Below are 16,907 nucleotides of genomic sequence, written 5' to 3' on the forward strand. Positions count from 1 at the left end.
GCATTGATTCTGAAATCTAGAAGGTCCGGAGGCCTTTCTCAGAGGGATGCTTCCCAGTCACCCTCATCAGGACCACAGAGATGTTGGAGAGCTTTACAGTTGTTTACACCCCATCCAGGCCTGATACATCTACCCCTCTGTGCCTCGAAGCCTGGTATTCTGCATTTTTAAAGGCTGATGAGATGTCTCAGCAAGTATGCCAGCAACTGTGACACCCTAAGTTCTACCCTGCAGAACCCTCCTAGTTACACAAGAGAACTGACTCTTCCAAGTCCCTTGACCGCCACATGTGGACCATGAAGACATGTGTCGCATGTCTACACCAGCACACACAGAGAATAAATGTAATTTCTAAAGGGTTGTAGGGTTTCTGCTCATCTTCCCACACCAGGGCTTTGATTGGCCAGGGGTGGAGGTGGAGGTGGAGGTGGGGGTGGAGGTGGGGATGGGGTGTCACTGGTACGCTCCAGAGCGTAGTAGTAGAGACACCAGTCGTCACAGCACAGCGTCCCTGTCGGTTGTCATGTAGACACTCACCAGGCATGGCCCCAACAGGAAAGTCCTGATTCATGAGACTCCACCCACTTTGAGACTCCACCCACTTTGGCCCTTCTATCAGGTAATTCAAAGTCTCCAGGTCTCCAAGTTACTGATTAACCCTGGGTTTCGAGTAAAGAAATAATAATAACTGAAGGACCAACGTAAGCGGAGAAACAAGCAGGGCAACGAGGAGAGCAAGATGCCAGACATCGGCTGTCAGCAGGTACCCGCAGAGAGCAGAAGGGAGACTGGAAGCGTCCCCACCGGACCAGAACCCATGCAAGTCCTGGCAGCTCCGGTGGACGTCCCATGCGGATGCCCGTGCGCGGATCAGCCTCGTCCCTCCACCTCTGTACCCAGAACGTCCTGCACTGAGGCCCCACAGCCTATCCCAGCGGGTACCACCACCACAAGCACCATCATTGCCTTGGGGCCCACCGGGCGGCTCAGCATCTCTGTGGAGGGTGACCTGGAATGCTTGGTGTGCCGAGAGCCCTACAACTGTGCCCGGTCCCCCAAGCTGCTTAGCTGTCAGCACACCTTCTGTGCCGTATGCCTAAAGCTTCTGCTATATGTGCAGGAAGACACCTGGTCCATCCCCTGTCCGCTGTGCCGAAAGGTCACTGCTGTCCCGGGAGGCCTCATCTGCAGCTTGCGAGACCAGGAGGCGATGGTGGGGCGTCTGGCCCTGCCATGCCCAGAGGTGCGTCTATGTCCTCAGAGGCTAGTGGGTTCTGCCGCTTCAGCAACTCAGCCAGCCAACTGGACAGGAGAAGAAGAACAGGACACCGTAAGTGTCAACCGTGTAGCTGCCCGGCGCCTGGCTGTACACTTGCTCTTGTTGGCTCTTGTCATCGTCCTTATCCTGCCTTTCATCTACCCCGGTGTCATCCGGTGGGTGTTGGCCTTTGTCATTGCCCTGGCTCTCCTGATGTCCACCCTATTCTGCTGTCACCCCCAGAGCCAGAGCAGCAACTGGCTTTGCCCCAGGACTCTGTTCTGCAGAGAGCAAAAGCAAACCCAGATCACTTCTATTGCCTGAGAACTCTGGATCCCTTACAGGCCCAGCGCTGCCAAGGTTCCCTCCTCCCCCAGACCTCACAGTCTGCACGGGTAAGGGGCTAGGGGCCGCCTTTCAAAATCACATTCGAACTGGACTTGCGTGTCAAAGCCAGACTGGCCATGTTGGATCAAGGATTCTATGCTGGAACAGTGGGACCGCACCTGTCTGTTCCTGTGTAGCATAGGAAGGAAAGGGCGGGGGAGAGGAGACTTACCCCCTGAATGAGTGACTTAAGGGTGGTGGGGTCCCTACCCCTCTTCCTGAGCTCCTAAGTTTTGTATGTATCCCTTTGTGGACATATTGGGACATTGGCCTTACTACAAAGCAAATAGAACCAGGTCTCTTTTGTAATCCATGTAGCTGGCTTCATTTTTTTTAAATTTGGGTTTTGATGTTTTGTGTGCTGGGAAGTTTGTGACCATCTCTAGCCATTGCCCACTTTCCCTCCTGGGTTGCCAGAGCCCAAGGGGACACTGCTGGGCTTTCTCCGGGGTTGTTTGCTACACTCACCCCAAACCTTCCATGCCAAAAGTCTCCTTACGGTTTCCCACAGGGTCCACCCCAGGGTGGAGTACACATGGAATTGGAATTGTAAAGTGGGGAGAGGGTATCTGAGGATCAGCAGACAGAGATGGGGAGGTGTGGAGAGGGTGGGTCCAGGAATTGTCCTCAGGATCCATGCTGAGATCACCAGTTGTGTACCATGAGGGCTTGACTCAGAGAATCTCAGGGTTATAAGGAGGAATAGACACACATACACACACACACACACACACACACACACACACACAGAGAGAGAGAGAGACTCAGCTCTCCATCAGACTCCCAGACTCACATGACAGAACGAAAGCTTTCCAGATGGCGCCTCTCTTCTTATCACATCTACGGTCCTATCTGCTCCTTTGTCATAAAGATAAAACATCTCGTAAATGCAACGGTCCTCGGCGGTGTCACCCCACCTCAGCCTCAGAGCGACTGAGGTCGCTAGAAAGGTCCTTGGGTCATCTCTTCAGGATCATTTGGGCTTCTTTTTTCATGCAGGGGGGGGGGGAATCCACCCTCAGAAATGAGCCCTGGTGGGTTCTAGGATCAGGGCTCAGGCAAGGAGGAGGTGGGAGAGTAAGAAGCCCAGCGTGGGAGCTGGAAGTTTGTCCTGGAGAGCCCTTGTGATCAGACTTAAAACTCTGGAGGGACTCCCCAGGCCTTGTGCACTGTCCTTTCCCATTCACCCCATTTCCTGCAGTAGGAGACTAACAGGAGGGCACAGTTCATGGTGACAGGACCTTTGTCAGGAGAGATGAGAGGACTCTGCTACTGGATCCTTGGGTGCCTGGCCCTGGTCAGTGGTCACATGCTGTTGAGCAAGGTCTTTGGCTCTCTGCTTCCCTTTTCCCAGACTGAGTTAAGTCTGACTCAATTAGTCCTAATATTCCCTGGATGTCCCAACTGCTCAGGGCCTGGTTGAGCCACAGGCCGATGGAGGGGCCATATGCTTCTGAACGCCTGGGAGGAGGTCACATCAAGGGCTCCTTCTGTCTGACTGTGTATCAGGCTGAGGGTGGAGTTCAGCGGTAAAGTGTTTGCCTGGAATGTGTGAAGCCCTAGGTCCAGTCATCCCCCAATGCAATTTACAAAATAAATACCAAAGCGAGCAAGAACACGAGTGCAGTATACTGCCTTGAAAAAGACAGTGACTTCTTATTTTTCTTATAAGGCCAGACAGTTCCCAGTGCAGCGAGAGTGTTGAGGGTGTGCATGGACTCAGGTTCTCACAGGCAGCCAGCATAGTCCTGAAGAACACCCTTTCCCAGAGGGTGAACAGTCCGCATCTCTCCTGCCAGCCTTGTGTGTGTGTGACATTTGGGATGACTGCCAGGCAGACAGCAAAAGGACGATGTCTCCCCACCTACTCCTCCAGGTCCATTCTACTTCCTGGAGACAAAATCCACCCCCAAGTCTTCAGTTGGTCAAGGAAATAATGTGTTACCATTTGGTGGGTGCGTGTTTGTCCAGTACTCATAAGACAGGGAGGCGTTTCCCTAACTGACATGTTACGGCTTCCTGACAGCCTTGTGGCGCTGAACCACTCACTGTGTTCCCTCTCGTGCAGAGGAAGACATTGAGATCAGACAGGTGAATTTACCTGCTTAAGGTTGCATGGTCAGTCTATGCCAGAGATTTTAGGAATTAGCCCAATTTTAGGAAAGTGAATCCTCCTTTGTGAGTAGAACGAACCTAAAATCTGATCGCTGCCTATGGGTGTGGGAGAAATGTCACAGAAAATATGAGATGAACTACAGGAACCGTGGGGATTCAGAGATGAGCAGGTTTCCGAAGGAAGAAAGATTAAAAAGCAGGCTGGGCTTGCTGACTATACCCCTCTCCAGGCTTTGCTGCTTGGAATCCCACAGGTGAGAACACTGGAGTCCCAGGCTTGAAGAATGCCCTCATCTGATCAAATGACTACTGCCCCGTGTCTTATCTTGGGACCTAGACCCACAAGCCCCTGTCGTCATTCCTGACTTAGGGTGGGTCCCAGCCAAGGTATCTTTGGGGTCCCTGGGCAAAGATGTTTTAACACTACTGTCCCTTTGAAGATGACCTGGTCCCAACCATCTTCTGGAACGTCAGAGCTTGGGGACAAGAGTGCGGGCAAGGTCACTGCTGCCCTGGAGTGGGCAGAGAAGGCAGGCAGTGGAAGGGACAGGCAAGAGGCCTCAAGTGCAGGGCCAGGCTCTGGCTCACACTGAAGGAAGTCACAGACTATGTCCGAGCCTTCTTTCATCCTCTTGGAAATGAGAGGGTAGCTCTAGGTTTGTGGAGAGACCCTGCCCTGAAGGAAAAAGTGGAAAGTGACAGGACAGGATACCTGATATCCTCCTCTGACCTAAAAGAGGGGCAGGGCTATACTTCTATATTTCAACACATATTACAGACCCTAGGGCCAACCTCCAATAAAGACAAGAGACCCTTTGACATCCCTCCCGTAATCTGATAAATTTTTAAAGTCTGAGACAAATATCCTGGTGATACAAAATTCATTTTTAGCTAGTACATAACCCCGTGTTAAAAGGCCTTAAATCACCCTCACTTTTTCCCGTGGAGAGGCCCGTTTGCTGCCCTCAGACTCTAAAAGCAGGGCCCGCAGGGATGAACACTCCTTCATTATGGATGTCAAGGGAAGGAACCTGCCGGGCCAGGGCTCTGCCACCGAGCTGTAGCCTTCCACACCTTTTTATTTTTGAGACATGGTCTCACTAAATTACCTAGGATGACCTTTGACTCACTGTAAAGCCCCCAGAAGGCCTCAAGCCTGTGATCCCCCTGCCTCAGCCTTGGCACCACGCTGCAACAAGGAGCTGTGGTTTCACCATCAGGCCCTGCTGATCCTTTTAAACAAAGGCAAAGCAGGGCTTAGCTCAGAGGCAACCTGTAACTACAGTAAGGACGCAAGCTATCACTTGTTTAGCAAACGTGTGTGACAAGGGCTTTGGAGCGACCAACGGACAGGAGAGTTTCAGAAACAGTGCAGAGTCCTCAGCAAAAATCCATGTGATCTTTGCCCTACTTTCCAATCTTAACACTGATACATTGGCCAAGATTTTTTTAAAAAAATCAATATTGATATGTGGCTATGGACTAAAGCAGAGGAGTCACTGCGCAGTGTCCTCTCTGCGTCTTTACTGTCCCCAAACCCCACCTAAGCGATCACTTTGTTTTGAGTGTGTCTTCTTTTCTAAAACTATTTTCCATACTGATTTTCTTTATCCATTGTGATTCTGTTCTCCATTAGAGAATGATCTTTTTTTTTTAACTTTCAGAGTTACATTTATTTTTTTTTTAATATCAAGAACTTAGTAAATCAGCTTATGCTGAAATAAATAAATAAATAAATAAATAAACGGCAGCTGTCTCACACCTGAAAGGCTAAGGTAGTTAGTTGCTCGGGCTGAGGCTGGCTACTTCAGCCCAGGACCACTTCTTAATCGGTGGCCTCTGGTCACTCCAATCCTCCGTTCCTCATAGACAACAATAGGATCTTTTAAAATTCCATGATATTTGCGTGCCACCTTGGTATGGTTATTTCCCCAACTTAGTGATGCCCAGAATCTCAGCTAGAATCCTTCAACCCTCCACAACTATCCTTTTTTGACCTACAATAACCCCCTTGCTCTTCTAGGTCCTGATTGGCCGATAGAGAGATCAGGTGATGGAGGCCCCCTAGCGTTCCAGTCGGATCCTGAATCACAGGCTCCCTTCTGGAATGCCGCACGTCTGATCTGTCCGCTCGCATACTTTTTCCATTTCCAACTCCAGCCTATCTTCTCCAGGGGAAAGAGCAACGACGTCAGAGGTCATGGTGACTCAGATTCCAGCCCTGACCAGGATGGCCACCTACTTCCTCGCCTGTAGACGAGGTGTTATGAAATTTCATAGGTTGCCTGGGCAACCAAGAGCCATCTCCCAAATGAGGAGGGCAGAGGATGAGGCATGGGAGATAAACCCCCCCCCCCCCCAATTCCTGGGGTCTTTAAGTTCTAGTGTGGGATACCCAGATTGTAAATTGGCAAACAGGAAAACAACTTCAGAGTTAAATACTACGATTAAAATATGGGCCCGAAGGCCTGGTGTGCTAATCCATAACCTTGCTGGCACGTAGTAGGTGCTCAGCAAATACTTGTTCAAAGACTAGAGCTGAGTGGGTGGCTAGTCACACAGGAATGGAACCCCAAAACGGAGGCCCGTGGGACGGAAGAGCCACGGGTGCAACGACTGGCGAGCATTAGAGAAAGTGAAAGAACGATCAGAAGGCGTGGATGTTGCAAATTTCACCGAGCAGTGTGCACAGGAGGGGGAGGCACCTTCTGGGACAGGCTCTTTTCAAGTGTGGCGGCAAAATTTGGAAGCTTCCCCTTCAAGTGTCTGCTCGTACTCCCCTCATGCCAGCCCAGCCCCTGGTGAGCACTCTCTGCAGAGTCCTCCTGTGCCCCGCGCTCTCGCTTCCTGGGGAGCGGGAGACACAGACGTGCGGGTCCCGTCCCGAGGCCAGCACCCGGGCGATGGCTTTGGTGGCTTAGGTGGCGGTGCGCCCGGCCCAGCCCGGAAGGCCGGGGCCCTAGGGCTGCGCAGGCGGGACCAGCCCGGGCCGGTGTGGGGCGGCTGGGCCAGGGAGAGGACAGCCGGGAGCGCCAGGGCGGGAGCAGCGGGGCTGCCAGGAGTTCTGTCGTCGTCCCATCCGTCGCTGCCGCCGCCAGGTAAGCCCGCGGGGAGCCCCGATCGTCCCCACGCCGCCTCCACTGCGCTTCCGAACCCGGAAGTGCTCTCGGGACTCGAGCTGAGTAGCTGGAGGGGCTGGAGGGGAAACTGATGCCAGCGAGCATGCCAGCGGGCCCCGCCTGCCAGCACAGCCCAGGGCACCAGGCGCTGGGTTTGAAGGGAAGAAAGGACCTTGCCCAAGGTCACGCAGGGTCACTGGACGCCCCCTGTGTACTGGGAGCTCCAGGCACCCGCTCCCACCCTCCGTGTCTCCAGACTCAGTTCCCCGAGGCCTGGGAAGCCCTAGAGTCCGGGAAAGGCCCGGCCCCTTCCTGCTGTGACAGGGGCGTGGCTTCTCGCCCCGCTGCGGGTTTTTACAGAGTAGGGGGACATTTCCCATTACTGACGCGGGAGCAGGTTTTTACATCCGGGAAAACTGAGTCTGGGAACAATGGGGTGATTGGGCCAGGACCAGGCAGTCAGAGCAAAGAGGTTAACAAGGGTGAGCTGACTTCAGAGTTTGACCCAATGTTAGGTTCAAAACTGGCCTCCATGATGTCCTTGTCCTTGCCAGGGGTGACCCAGAGTAGAAGCTGGGGCTGGCTAAATCTGCAGGTTTGATCCTGAGGCCACTGCTGCCTTCAAGTAGGAGGGAACACACCCCTGTAGGGCTTCCCAGGCCGCCACTCACGGGGTATATTTATTGAGCACCTACTATGTGTCATCGTGTAGGCTCTGAAGACACAGCAGTGAAGACTCCTGAGGGTGAATCAGCTAGGCAGAAAGACAAGGCCACCAAAATCCCCAATAACCCAGTATGTTTGAGAAGTCAGGAAGGAACCCAGGGCCCCATCCTCCTAGTTAGAACCCTACCAAACCGCCTGAACCTCTGGGCATCACCGAAGATGCTGCTTCCAGCCTGAGTTTCCCACTCCCCAAATACCTGATTATAGGTCAGTGAGTAGAGTCCCCTGGACTTAAAAGATGCCCTCAAGGAACTTGAGCCTGGCTCTGCCACTTCCTCTCTGTGTCACCTTGGGTGTCACCCTGAACCTTCATTTCCTTATAACACAAAAGGATCATGGATTATAATTCTTCCCAGTGCTGAAGATCGTGTCAGGATGCTTCATGAATTGGAAAGCACAGTACCGAAATCAAAAGTAAATTAAAGCCAGGCATGGCGATGGTGGCATAGACCTTTAATCCTGGTGCTTGGGGTTTAATCTCGAACTGTGAGTTCGAGACTGACTTGGTCTACATAGTGAGTTCCAGGGGATAATGAGGGCTATGTAGAGAAACTGTCTTAAAATTATATATAGAGATAGATAGATAGATAGATAGATAGATAGATAGATAGATAGATAGATAGATAGATAGATATACACCTTTAATCCCAGCACTTGGGAGGCAGAGGCAGGCAGATCTCTGTGAGTTTGAGGCTAGCCTGGTCTGGAGTGAGTTCCAGGACAGATGGGGCTCAAAGAAACCCTGTTTTGAAAACAAAACACAGGGCTGGAGAGATGGCTCAGTGGTTAAGAATACTACTGGCTGTTCTTCTAGGGGACCTGGGTTCAATTCCCAGCAACCACATGGCAGTTCACAACTGGCTGTGATACCTGCCCCAGGGGATCTGACACCCCCCCCCCACACACACACAGATATACATGTAGTCAAATCACCAAAATACATAAAATTAAAAATAAATAAATAAAAATTTATTTGCTCAGGATGCTGAAGACAAAACTCAGGCTTTTTTTTTTTTTTTTTTTTTACAAAAACCATTGAGCTATGTCTCAAATGAGCAGAGATGCCTTTTTTTCTCTTTCTTTCTTTCTTTCTTTCTTTCTTTCTTTCTTTCTTTCTTTTTCTTTCTTTCCTTCCTTCCTTCCTTCCTTCCTTCCTTCCTTCCTTCCTTCCTTCCTTTCTTTCTTTCCGAGACAGGGTTTCTTTGTGTAGCCCTGGCTGTCCTAGAACTCACTCTGTAGACCAGGCTGGCCTCAGAGATCCACCTGCCTCTGCCTTTCAAGTGCACAAGCACTGCCTGGCTCAGAGATGCATTTCTTCACAGGTCTAGTGACTTGACAGCCTGTTCTCCTCAGTAGAGAAACCTTAGCCACAGAGCTGGGGTGGCCAGGTGAGGAGGCTGAGGCTCCCTCCAGGGCTGGAAACTTAACACCCACCTCACACCCAGCATTTCCAGTTTGCTCTCCTCCAGACTCTCACAGGCTCAGACAGTCAGGGTGTATTCCTCAGCTTCCTGAGGGGCCCCCAGCAAGCTGTGACCTCTGGGGAACACCTTGGCTTCTTTTACAAAACACCGGTCTGCAAGCTTGACACGGGACTGAAGGAACATTTCAGGGTGACAGCACTCTTGGAGCCTTTGTAGGCCCAGGCTCTAGCGTGGCTAGGGGCACAACTGACTGGTTTAGCTTGCTGCTGCTCCGCCTGAACTTGGACTGGGAAGGTCAGACCCAAGCCTGGGCTTGGTGGATGTGGGACCTGAAGGTGGTCCGTACATAGATTGTTAATAATCCTCTTGTATGTCTTCAGTGGTTTTTGGGTTTTTGAGACTCATGTAGCCCAGGCTGGCCTTGAACTCACTATGTAGCCATTGATGACCACCTAGGTTTTCTGATCCTCCAGCCTCCACCTCCTGGGTACTGGGATAAGACAGATGGAAAAGGGGGATGGGGGGTGGGGACACAGCACTTCATGCATGCTGGTCAAACACTCTCCCAGCAGAGATCCTGGGCTCTGAAATACTGCATTTCAGCGTAGACTCCTGGTACAGAGGAGTAGACAGCCAGGGAATGTGTTATGGAAGGCTGAATTCAGTCTTTTCCATTTGACCTTCTATACTGACAGCTGGATCTATGCCAGGGTTCTATTCTCTGCCTAAAACCTGGCTTGCTTGGCTCCCTGTTTGGGTCAGGAGCAAAATTGTGGGTTGTGGACTCTAAGGTCCTTCACCCATGTCTGCTGTAGCCTCCCGAGCACCGCTGAGTGCTTAGCCAACAGTTCTCTGCCTCACCTCCTCCCTACCCCTCTTCCTGATAAATATCTTACTCATCAGATTTTTTAGCCCAGCCCAGCTCTGCATTCCAAATGTCCTAGCCACACGAGTCATGGGACCTGTGTCAGAGGTTAAGCCCAACTGGAAACGATCTCAGATTGCCAGCCCACATGTGCCTGCCCGAGACTTCTAGAATAGAATCAGAGGCTGCTCGCTAGATGTTCAGTAATGAAAGCTACCTGCAGAAAGAACCTCTTGGGAAAACTGGGGGTCTCTGTTGTATATAAAACCCATTGCCCTCCACAAAGATATACTGGAGTCATTTCTCAATTGTAGAGAGAGGCATCCATCATCCACCCATCCATCCATCCATCCATCCATCCATCCATCATCCATCCATCCTCCATCCATCCATCCATTCATCCATCCATCCATCATCCATTTGCTCAGCTGCATCTCTGCCAGATGCTATCACAGGGTACCTCAAACAACATGACCAGAATGCCACTTTCTTGTCAGACATCATCTGGAGCAGACACATCAAGACAGAAGAGTTAGCTAGGACTGGGGTGATGGTGCTGGTGTGAACCTAGAGCTCTCGTGAGGACGTGGAGTCCTGGGGTGGAGCGACAGGAACACACTAGTGCTTTGGACTTCAGCCTCTCTCTCTCTGTCTCTCTCTCTCTCTCTCTCTCTCTCTCTNACACACTAGTGCTTTGGACTTCAGCCTCTCTCTCTCTCTCTCTCTCTCTCTCTCTCTCTCTCTCTCTGTCTCTCTCTCTCTCTCTCTCTCTCTCTCTGTCTCTCTGTCTCTCTCTCATGCTCCTGGTCAAGGAGGCAGACACACAAGGTTATTACATTGGAAAGGATAGAATTCAGACTATGGCTTCAGAGGCAACGGCCCTGCATTAGCTCTACAAACGAGGAAGGCTTGTGACAGCTGAGTCCACTTAGTAAAACATCAGAAGAAAATGTACTCGGGGTTCCATTTTATTTAGTTTTTTTTTTTTTTTTTTTCAGTGCTGGGAGTCCGTGTGTGTGCTAGACAAACCACCCTGTCACTGAGCTTGGAATCTGAAGTCACACCGGTCTAGGGTCCATAGTAGGACTGCAGCATGCCAGTGATGTGACCTTCACTTTTGGTAAGCGCTGGCTTCCTCAGGTCAAGTGGGGACCAGGACAGTGCCTTCCTCCCAAGGCTGCTGTGAAGCAGAATGGGGGTGGGGTTGAGGGTTGTGGCAGTCTGCCCCAGGGAACCTCAGCAGTTGTTAGCAGCATGGTTTGCTATGTAGAAAGAGCCCCTCTTGCACGTGAGGACTGCATAAGTTAGGGCTGGAGGCCGAGTGGCTTAAATAGGGAGTTAGTTGTCACCCCCACTCCATCCCAACCCCTATCACCATGGTTATCTTGGGGGGGAAACATTCCATCAGAGGGGCAGAAAGCACAAAGGCCATGCTCCCACAGTGTCTGGGGGACTTGGGAACAGCAGGGCAGTATGGTAACAGCAGAGGGAGGGAGGGAGAGAGAAGCGGGGGAGAGGGATATTAGTAGGGCCATGGGCCCTGATTGCCTGTTGGCCCTGTCCCCTTGCCTGGGTGAGAAGGGAGCAGACTGGTACAGAGTGACTGCCTTGAAATGGTGCTGTCTTCATGGTGCCTGATGAATGGCAGAAATTCACAAGGGGCTGGTGAAGAGCCTCCTCTGTGACCCCTGTGGAAATGTGGGTGGCTTGTGCCAGGGCCCCAGCAGGAGGGAAGAGAGCAGTGGCAAATGTAGGCATAGACCATAGAGCAGGTCCTGCACCCATCCTCCCTTATGCCCACCCCCAGGCTGCTGGCTGGAGGGGAGGAGGGTGGTACCTCTCCTTCCAGGCTCAGCATCTTCTCCTTCTGGTGTGTAAGGAGGTTGTCCCAGGCTCTCTGGGTTCTTCTGTGGTGGAAGCGTTGCTATGGAGATCTAACATTTCTCATTCATCTCTAGCTTTCAGTTAGACTTTGAGGCAGGGGCAGTGAGTGAATATTATGATGGATGGGGCAAGCAGGGGAAGCTAGCGTCCTTGCTTCCAGAAACATCTTATGATTGTCTGTCTGTCTCTATGTCTGTATGTGTGTGTGTGTGAGACCTAGACAGACAGACAGACAGACAGACACACATGCAGAGAGAGAGAGAGAGAGAGAGAGAGAGCGAGCTCTCAACTATCCTCTTTAATAATTGAAGCATTTTTTCAAATTTATTTATTTTTATTTTGTTTGCATTGGCATTTTGCCTGCATGTATGCCCACGAGAGGGTGTCAGATCTTGGTATTACAGTTATAAGCTGCCATGTGGGTGCTGGGATTTGAACTTGGATCCTTATGGAAGAGCAGTTAGTGTTCTTAACCACTGAACCATCTCTCCAGCCCCTCAGTCATACTCTTAAAGGTTTGAAGAACCCACTGCAGTTCAGTGTTGGGAGGGACTTTTGGGATAAATGTTTATTCTTGGTCCTGCACTCCAAGTTTCCAGCCCTCCCTAGATGCTGTAACCATCTCTCTGTTGATTATCTGACAGGACCATCTAAAAATTCACTCATGATCAGAATAAGTAGAGAAACACCACCTTCTGTGCACACAAACACACAGACACACACACACAGACACACACACACATGCACACACAGACCCACAGACACAGACAGACACACACATTCTTATTATGTCAGACATTGATTTTCACAGACTGCTTCAGGGGAGAGAGAGCTGAAGCTAGAAAAACAAAGTTCCTTCTTGTATGGGGCCTTATCCAGGCCTGGGTCATGCAGAGTCTTACCCAGGCCTGGGTCATGCAGAGTCTGATCCAGGCCTGGGTCATGCAGAGTCTGATCCAGGCCTAGGTGATGCAGTGTTCTCATGACTTAAAACATGATATTGATCACGCTTAATGTCCTTTTCCATGCTGGCTTTGGGATTTTTTTTTTCTTCTTCTTAGGAGAAATCACACTGCCTTGTGTTTGGTGCCAGTCAACAAATGCCCACTTGGAGCTCTCAAGGCCCAGGGCTGCTATTTGTAGAATGCCTGGCTCTCCGTCCCACGAGTGACAAAAAGCCGCTTGAGCAGCATTCTCCTTAGTGATAGCTAATGTGCTTGGTTGGTTTCAAGTCACAATCACTGATGATCAGAATGAGATCTTTCCAGAACCAGCCCTGTCTGTCACGAGTCTGGACACACAGCCTCGCTGTGGGTGTGGTGGCTCTCAGGTTGTAAAAATCGTTACCCTGGCAGATGGCATTCGTCTAGATCAAACATGGACCTTGTTTGGAGTCCCTGGATGTCTTTGCAGTACCTAGAAAAGGACAGGATCACCAGGAGGCTCTAGAAAACAGTGGCTACTCCCTCCATCATGACCTCCTGCCCCTGGGGCTGCTGGGAAATGCAGAACACAGAGGTGCTGGCACCAACAGCGAGTTTTCCTTGCCACAGGAATCCAAGGCTTCCTGGCATCAATATGTCCTCACGCGCACTTTAGAACCCCAGTTTAACTTTGGGGTGGGGGTTGATTTTGATCCACAGCAAGGGGTGGAGGGCCCCGGGGGACCAGAGTGCACAGCTCCGGTGGTGCCACTTCCCCTACCCCACAGGTGCCACCGTACTCCTTAGATGGAAGGGAGGGGGACAGCTCCATGATCACATAACCCCAAGCTGGAGCCACAGGCTCCTTCATCCATACACTGTGGATGGCTAAGGATCGCCTCTCTCTGTGTAACTGGCCTATCCATTTTATGACTGACAGGACCTGTTGGTCAAACAGTGGATCATTTCGGTGACCTGGGCTTTAGTTGGTTGGACCACACGGAGCCAGAGTTCTAACCCCAAACACTCCCTTCCAAGGAGAAAGTAACAGGACCGTTATTTTAAGTTGTCTTTTTCTGGCCCAGGGAGATGGATCAGCAGGTAAAAGTGCCTACTGCTAAGCCTGAGGTCCTGAGTTTGATTCTGGGGATCTTCCATAGTAGGAGAGAACCATTACCCACCAGTTGTCCTCTGGCTTACACACACACACACGTGTGCACAAACACACACACACACACAGAGTGTGATTTTTAAATTGATTGGTCTCTTTCCATTATAATAATAATCAATGAGCTCATTACAATATGCTAGAAAAATAAAAGCCAGTAACCTCTAGTTCCTTAGCCAAGAGACAAGGATCATCAACAGCTCAGTGAAGTCCGTTCAGATCTTTTTACTCTGTAAACATTTTGTAATACATAACTAGAGGGCTGGAGAGACGCCTTGGCAGCTAAGAGCACTGGCCGCTCTTCCAGAGGACCCAAGCTTGGCTCCTGGCATCCACATCAGGTGGCTTACAGCTGTCTGTAAATCCAGCTCTTGGGGATCTGGTGTCTCTGGATTTCTCAGGCACCTGTACCTCTGTCACATATGCAGACATGTCCCCCACACATAAAAAATAAAAGTACTTTAAGAAGTAACTCAAATTATATATGTGTGTGTGTGTGTGTATACATGTACATATACATATATGGTAATATGCTGGTTAGCCACCTCTCTAGGGGGAAAATTGCAATATGCGCATTTGCCATTTCCTGTGGTGTAAATGTCCCCACCACCAGTCCCAGGCTGACAGCGACACTGAACACAGAGTTGTAACAAGACCTGATGTTAACAGGCCAGCACATCTGGACCAGCACAAGCCAGCTCCATCCTCCCGTCTGCTAGTCACGATAATCTAAAGAGGGAAAGGGGTCATTTTGCTCAAAGATTCAAGTTCCAGTCAGGATCACTTGGCCCTGCTGCCTGGAACCTGTGGCCACAGTAGCCAAGAAGCAGAGAGATCAGAAGTGGCAGACCCAATAGACCCCAATGACATCATCACTTCCTCCCACTGGGCTCCACCTCTCAAAGGTAGAGCCATCACCCCACCCCAACACATTGTAACAGACTGAACACCAAGCCCTCTCTGCCAGGAACTTTGAGGGGTGTTTTATAAACTGCAGCAATATTGTAAACTTTAAATGTCTATTTTTCTGATCTTAGAATTGGTATTTACTCATTCTGATAATTCACGAGACACAAACAGAAAAGGAAAATACTAAAATCACCCTGAGTCCAGCTCCTCTCCGCCCGGAGTAGGCCATGGTCACGTGTCCCATGGTCACGTGTCCCAGGAGTTCCCCAGCCCAAGTGGCAGCACCTTCTAGAGAGTTCAAAGGGGTTTTATGACAGAAACAGATTAAGTACACTCTCATCCCTGACAGTTCACCTTGCAGAGGTGATTTTAGACAATGTCTTCCTTGTCAAGATTTTTCTCTCTGCATGGTTTCCCCACAGGATTCGTTTCCATTCAAATTCTCTCACTTTTAGGAACTCTTGTGCACCAATGAAGTATCTAAAATTTTGGTTAGCTTTTAAAGAAGCAAAAGGAATCGTCTTGGTTGGGTGTGTGTGCTGGCTAGTTTTATGTCGGCTTGGCAGAAGTTGAAGTCATCTGAGAGGAATTGAGAAAATGCCTCCATAAGATCAGGCTGTAGGCAAGCCTGTAGGGCATTTTCTTAATTAGTGATGGATGTGGGAGGGCCCAGCCCATTGTGAGTGGTGCCATCCCTGGGCTGGTGGTCCTGGGATGTATGTAAAAGCAGGCTGAGCAAGCCATGGGGAGCAAGCCAGCAAGCAGCATCCCTCCATGGCCTCTGCATCAGCTCCTGCCTCCAGGTTCCTACCCTGCTTTCCTTGGTGAACTGTGATATGGGACGATGAGTGAAATTAACCCTTCCTTCTCCAGTTGCTTTTGGTCATGGTGTTACATACACCACAGCAATAGAAACACTGACTAAGACAAAGATTAGTACCAAGAGTCAGACATTGCTGTGACAGACCTGACCATGTTTTGGGGAGGATTGTGGAAGGACTTTGGAACTTTGGGCTAGAAAAGCCATCAAGCATCCTTATCTAAGTGAGCTGTTCTCCAGGATCTTGGAAGATAAGTGTATTGGGAGATGTACAGCCTGGCGTCTGAAGTTACAGGGGGAAGTATGAGAGTCCCTTCAAGACTTGATCAAGGCCATCAAGGCCATTACATATTTTGAAGTAAAAACCTGTGGTTCTGGTCATCTGGGGCTGAAGAATTGACTGTGAGTAAGAAGATACCAGAACCACTAAAGTGAAACCTTTGCTTTGCTGGGACAATTGATGCTGGTCCAGCTGAAGCTGGGAAATTAGCAGTGATCAAGAAGAAACCAACAGCAGTGAGGTGACATCTTCTGGGAAGTGTTTCCTGAGACTCAGTACAGATGCACCAGAGGTGGCCAAGGTCACACCTCATGCTGCAGCTGGACTTGGCCATGTGTAAATGTCTCCCAGGTGATACTGGTTTTGAAGGCACAAAGGGGTCATGGCGAGCAGCTGAGGCTCTGCTCTGGAGAGGCCACTGGTGCAGGTGCAGCCTCAGCAGCCCTTGAAGGCCCCGGGGCTAAAGGGGTCATGGAGAGGATTAAGGCTTTGACACCAGGAGAGCCCAGGAGAGGCTACTGGTGAAAGTATAGCCCAGTTGAAGAACAAGATCCCGGCATTTTGGAGATGCTAGTACCGTAGCACACAATAATTTTTTAAGTAAGGGAAAAANAAAAAAAAAAAAAAACCACACACACAAAGACAGAGTTCAGGAAGAACAATGCCTGCTTTCAAGACTTCTAACACTACATTAAGACACAAAAGACAGACAAAGACAAACAGAGCATCAGATAAAGCAAGGCCACAAGACACCTACACATACAGACAGCTGATTTCCACAGAGGTGTAAAGGCTAATGGCCAAGCATCGTAAGCAGTCAGGAGACCAGGGAGGCAGAGGCAGGTGGATTGCTGTGAGTTTGGGTCCAGCCTGGTCTATGTAGTGAATTCCAAGCCAGTCAGCTTCTATCTTTTAAGAAAAGACCTCAAGTTTGAGGACAGAGTAAGCAATTTAGTGGACTCTGCCTTGTGTGTGTGTGTGTGTGTGTGTGTGTGTGTGTGTGTGTGTGTGTGTGTGTGTGTGGTGTGT

General features: G+C 50.3%; 2 protein-coding genes across 4 annotated transcripts in view; both read left to right on the plus strand.

Annotated features, from left to right (window-relative positions):
• Positions 1-682: 682 nt before the first annotated feature.
• On the plus strand, positions 683-1,958 carry Rnf186 (ring finger protein 186). Its single transcript, XM_021161512.2, has one exon. The coding sequence runs from the start codon at positions 740-742 to the stop codon at positions 1,580-1,582; it is 843 nt and encodes a 280-aa protein (XP_021017171.1). The 5' UTR covers positions 683-739; the 3' UTR covers positions 1,583-1,958.
• Positions 1,959-6,360: 4,402 nt separating this feature from the next.
• Positions 6,361-16,907, plus strand: part of Tmco4 (transmembrane and coiled-coil domains 4) — an 83,006-nt gene continuing 72,459 nt past the window's right edge. The window contains exons 1-2 of one of the 3 annotated variants that reach the window (XM_021160824.2): positions 6,361-6,858; positions 10,893-11,014. The gene's annotated coding sequence lies outside the window, so the exon portion shown is untranslated. The remainder of the gene's footprint in view (positions 6,859-10,892; positions 11,015-16,907) is intronic. The other 2 variants (XM_029476243.1, XM_021160825.2) reach the window with 2 other exon arrangements.

The sequence above is a fragment of the Mus caroli genome, chromosome 4, assembly GCF_900094665.2.
Source record: "Mus caroli chromosome 4, CAROLI_EIJ_v1.1, whole genome shotgun sequence".
Taxonomy (NCBI): Eukaryota; Metazoa; Chordata; class Mammalia; order Rodentia; family Muridae; genus Mus; species Mus caroli.

Excerpts from the sequence above, each read along its gene's own strand:
- Rnf186 (XM_021161512.2), top strand. The coding sequence starts at position 740 with ATGCCAGACATCGGCTGTCAGCAGGTACCCGCAGAGAGCAGAAGGGAG.